At 36.6% G+C, this 5,620-nt stretch overlaps 1 protein-coding gene across 1 annotated transcript; it reads left to right on the top strand.

The window, feature by feature from the left end:
- The first annotated feature begins 4,136 nt into the window (after positions 1-4,136).
- Positions 4,137-5,286, top strand: LOC101305949 (chlorophyll a-b binding protein CP24 10A, chloroplastic-like). The gene is made up of 2 exons (XM_004300655.1): positions 4,137-4,444; positions 4,585-5,286. Exons 1-2 carry the CDS (start codon positions 4,221-4,223, stop codon positions 5,132-5,134), a joined length of 774 nt encoding a protein of 257 aa, XP_004300703.1. The 5' UTR covers positions 4,137-4,220; the 3' UTR covers positions 5,135-5,286.
- The last annotated feature ends 334 nt before the right edge of the window (positions 5,287-5,620 follow it).

The raw sequence follows: 5,620 nt of genomic DNA on the forward strand, positions 1-5,620 counted from the left end.
ATTATGCAAATTTCTAAATTTCTTATAGTTCTTCACCACTTGCAGACTTTCTATTTCGATTGATAATAAGCAGAGCACTTCTTTGATGACTCAATCTAAAGTCACAGCTCTTGAAGGCTACCAAAGCATTGAATCTGGACCTAATGTTAAGAAAATAGAGAAGAAGATCCAAATATAAGTTTTAGTGACCTAAGACATTGAAGAATTTAGAGGAACCCTAAGTATCATTATCAAATTTGAAATAATTCTTTACTTTTGAATTTGCAATGATAAAGACTGAAGATAAAAATACTATGGTTTTTATTTTATTAGCAGACTTGGTGATCGATAGAATCGTAATTTATATAAACTGCAGTTTGCCTTCATGAAACAATTGCATTTTGAACATTGTAGGATTAAGTGGAGAAAACATAAAATATGTGTATTAAAAAGGGATAATTTAGTAAATTTAGGGTTGTGTTTCTAGTAAATTGTTAAGATGAAACAATTGATAAGTGATATATTAAGTTTGATATGTGTATCTAATATTTTGATATGTGTGAATAAAATCTCTCTTAGATTAAACACATATCAAATAATTAAGTATCTAACCAATTAAAAAAAACAAACATAATGACACTCGATAGAAATTTAATAATTTTTTTAGGATTAATTACAAAAGACTCTCTAAACTATAAGACTATTTTCAATTTGATACCCAACTAACAAATTCTTTCGTTTAATACCTCAAGTTTGCTGTCGTTAACAAAATCATACCTCACCGTTAAACTCCTTAGTTAATTGCCACATCCTGTAATAGCATGATGACAGTTTTGTCATTTGACATGTCTTACATGTCTTAATGTTGATTACGTAAAATATCACCCTCATTACAGCAAGGGGAATCAAACCAGTGCACTAAAGCAAGAAGGATGATGGACCCAACCGCTAGACCAAATTGACCTACGTTTCTAATTAGTACAATACAATATCTTATACGCGATTTTTTTATAAATTAAAAATACATTCACTTATATAATTCTTTTATGCATTATATAATTAACCGAATGACATGACTGAAAATTGAACTTTATATCTAAATTTTCATATCATATAAATATACACACTCACAACCTATTACAAAATAGGCAGTTAGACCAATATGGTATAATAAATTTTCTGTAAATTAAAATAAAATTTTGGATAAAACACACATTATATGTAAATTTTTGTTCGAATAGATGATCATGAAATTATTTGGAACATGTAATATTCGAGATAAACTAAAATAAAAAAAAACTATTCTTTTTAATTTCGAAGTCATTGAAAACTTTAACTTCACTCTTTGGGTCAAAACCGTCTTAGAAAGATATTGAACTTTAATGTTAATTTACAGAAAATTTCTATTATGGCAATATAATGTGTGTTTTATCCAATGCATCAAAGAAATAGAAAAGGGAATGAACTAGGCTAGGAATTAAATTATACAAAAGAAGAATATATATAGTTTTTTTGTTCACAATCTTAAAGAAACTTTATGCTAGCCCAGTAGTTGGGTCACTTGGCACTAATGGGAGAGGTCACATGTTCGACTCCCGCATGCGTAATGCTGTGTGTAAATTTTTGTTTGATTAAATTATGACAGTCATGGTATGACGAAATTGCCCTCAAACTTACTTGCCACGTCAGCTCTTAACGGAAGAGTATGACGGTGAGGTATGGCCTTGTTAACAGCATAAAAGTTGAGATACTAAAACGAAAGAATTTGATAGTTGGGTATCAAATTGAAGATAACCTTATAGTTCGAGGGTCTTTTGTAATTAATTTTTTTTTTGAACACAAATAAACATACATAATCAAATTACACCCTACGCTCTTGAATATATAGAAGTAAAATCTTTAAAATTTTATCATAATTCTTGACCAACTCCTTTTCAATGTGGACAACCGGTCATGTGATCAGCTAGAAAGTCATTATCCATCTCGTTGCGCAACATTGTTTTGATACGTTTCATAACTGAAAATGCTCGTTCTGTAGTTGTTGTAGAAACTGGCAAAGTTAAAACAAGACGAATCAATCAGTCAATCATTTGGTATCCGTGTGATCTTGCATTTCATTAAACTATACTTCACCTAAACCTTAATTGAAAAAGAACAATACAATAGGTGGAAATACTCGTATGTGTGAACCCCACCTGAACTTGGTAATACTTTATTTGGAGATGCTTTGTAGTCCCATCTAGCATTCCTCACTGTGTTCTTTAAAGAATCCCATGGCGAGAATCCATTTCCGGACAAGTCCGCCCCCACCCCCCTCCCCTTCACATTGTAGTCGAGGCTTGGTGAAGGCTTGAATTGGTTGCTTGTCACGCTATTTATGTCAATATGTCAATTGGTTGAAACTTCTTAACTTTTTCCATGATACATCTTGTAGATAGAGAAATTTAGCGTAGCTTGGTATCCCTCATGGTCAGGAATTATTCAAAGTGTTGGTAGGAATTGGCTTCAAAACATCTTGGTAAATATTGCAAGAGCTTCTTTCCATGTCATTCAGATTCTACAAAGTATTGAACCGTGCAAAGGTTCTGGAAATGTTAGTCTTAAAGAATACTTTAGCAAAAGATTTTCAGGGAAATCATGTTTGCCAGCTTTCTTGTGGACTTTGATTCCCTTCATACGACAAATATTCTTGATATTTATATCCATCTCTCTCTTTAACTAGGACGTCACATCTTTGTGTAAACACTGTTACAAAAATATTCTTCTAGGATCAAGGAAACAAACAGTCATAAAGCTAATGAAACCTGCCTTCTAGAGATGCATACTTTGCGCCTAGCTTTTGACTATGTTTTTAATTGTTCCAAAGAGTTCTTGGGCTCTTGTTGTAGCATATAATATGGTGTTCAAATATAGTCGACTAGTTTTGGAAGTTCTACCCAAGGGGTCTCATAAATTGTATTTCAAAAAGTTTGGTGAGAATTAGCTGATTATGGATTCCCTGCTTCGTGAAACACTGATTCAGGATTACATGCAGTTGTTTTGCGCGATTACTTTTATTGGCCTAATTTCGAAGTTCTTGAACGATTCAGTGCTCGTACCTTAACCTTGCTTCATGCTTCGGCCCTTAGGTGCGTTGTACAAGTTATTTTCTCTTTCCAATTGCTTCACCAAATACTTTTGACATATAGATTATTTGTTAAGCCTTTATTGCTCTAGTAAGAATGATGGCATGACCCTTACACCGAGTGGGTGCATGTCTTGCAGGGATACTTCTGGTGTATCCATAGGCCTAAACTTAAATATATATTCAAGACTTTTAGCGCTTCTTATTCCCATGAGGATCGAACATAACAAAGTGGGGTTTTATGGGATTGCCCCTATTAAGTTGTGAGAAATCGTTATTTCCCTTGGAGATGTTGCAAGATGAGGTTCCATGAGATTGCCTCTAGTTTTTGAGATTTCTAGAAGTGGGATGTAACAGTTCTTGTGGCTCATCATTGAACTAATATTGTCATAACATAACTACTTCTTAGGTGTTGAGACTGTTTATTTATTTATTTATTTATTTTTAAGAATCGTTAGATTTTAAGTTTTAATTACAAAAGACCTATAAAATCGAAATCAATATTTAACAATCCATTTCCAACATCTAAAATTAAAACACAAGTCTAATATAACAATCCAAGACCCACATTAATCACTTGGTAATACAACAAACACAGATTCGGGTCCACAACATTAGAGACGCAATTAGAAAGGGACCGAATCGCATAACAATGTTGTGACCATAAGAATCACAAATATTTTGGCCACAAATTTGAAAGTTGGCTCTCCCAATCAAATTTTAGTAGCCCTAGATGATATTCTGTCATTTTGCAAGGACCTTCCTGATATTTTTGGTCTTCGTTTTCCTGGTCTTGAATGCAAGCAAAGGTGTTGCCACAGAGAGACAAAGTCGTTGATTCCACGTGGTTGGAGGCAAACCCAGGATGATGATGGAGCTCTAGTATCACTTCCCCATTGGCTCGAAATCTATCCAAATACCTCACTTGCTCAGATTTCATTATCCTACTTGGCTCCTCTCATCGCCACCCTTTAGATTTCCCTCCAAACCTCATATATTGCATCATCCCAACCTCAAGAGTCTCAAACAATACTAACATCGCTTCTAGCTTCTTCTCTAGTCTCCTGTCTTTCTCTCCCAGCAACCCATCTGATTGTAGAATCCCAGAGAGTGAGATATGGCTGCAACAACTGGTGCAATGCTTAATGGGTTGAACTCCACTTTCTTATGTGGAGGCAAGAGAAGCCAGAGCTTGTTGTCTGCTGGTGCTGCAGCTAGGGTTGGAGGCTCTGTTGTTGCTCCCAAGAGGTTCGTTGTTGTGGCTGCTGCCGCTAAGAAGTCTTGGATTCCCGCCGTCAAAGGTGGCGGCAACTTCATCGACCCCGAGTGGCTAGACGGCTCGTAAGTTTCAGTTCCCTTTTTTTTTGAAAGAAGTTTCAGTTCCTTTGAAACTAGCTAGTTTCCATTGCAAGTAATGAAATAAAATCTCATTCTAGTTTTTTTTTNTTTTTTTTTTTTTTTTTCCTGACATGATGTTACAGGCTTCCAGGTGACTATGGTTTCGACCCTCTAGGACTAGGAAAGGATCCAGCCTTCCTCAAGTGGTACAGAGAAGCTGAGCTGATCCACGGGCGGTGGGCAATGACAGCGGTGGTTGGCATCTTTGTAGGGCAAGCATGGAGTGGTGTCCCCTGGTTCCAAGCCGGAGCTGACCCTAGTGCAGTAGCGCCCTTCTCTTTTGGCTCCCTTCTTGGGACTCAGCTCTTGCTCATGGGTTGGGTGGAAAGCAAGAGATGGGTGGACTTCTACAACCCTGAGTCGCAGTCAGTGGAGTGGGCTACACCGTGGTCCAAGACTGCCGAGAACTTTTCCAACTTCACCGGCGAGCAAGGCTACCCAGGAGGCAAGTTTTTCGACCCTTTAGGCTTGGCCGGCACCATCAAGGACGGAGTGTACATCCCGGACACTGAGAAGTTGGAGAGACTGCAGTTGGCTGAGATCAAGCATTCAAGGCTTGCTATGTTGGCTATGCTAATTTTCTACTTTGAAGCTGGACAGGGGAAGACACCCCTTGGTGCTCTTGGCTTGTAAATCTATTGTTGTATGTAGATAAATTTAATTTTAGAAACAATCAAGGATTCACAACCTGAGCTCTTAATTTGCCACATATCCACCTACAACTGCTAGCAGCAATTTGCATCATCACAAAGCAATTATTGCAATCCACTAATCAAATTCGATTTAAAACTGTCCTTCTCTCAAAACAGTTGAGAATTTATATGGTTGTCAGAAGGTAAACACAAAACACAAACAGCAGAAGTTAGAACTTAGAAGAGCCTTCTGGTTGTACCAAATTAATTACGTTATTCCATAGCTTCACACTTTGAGCCTATTTGGACACACAGATCAGCATTCACATTTCTCACATTAAGTGGTGATTTCCACAATCTCCTTTCCAACACTTTTAACGATTGCACTCTTTTCGAGTAACTACATAATGAAAATATGAAAGATGAGTGGAAGTGTGGAAAATGTCGAAAAGGGCAGTGTGAAATTCAACACCGGCTTCTAGCAAAA

The sequence above is a fragment of the Fragaria vesca genome, linkage group LG5 (assembly GCF_000184155.1).
Source record: "Fragaria vesca subsp. vesca linkage group LG5, FraVesHawaii_1.0, whole genome shotgun sequence".
NCBI lineage: Eukaryota > Viridiplantae > Streptophyta > Magnoliopsida > Rosales > Rosaceae > Fragaria > Fragaria vesca.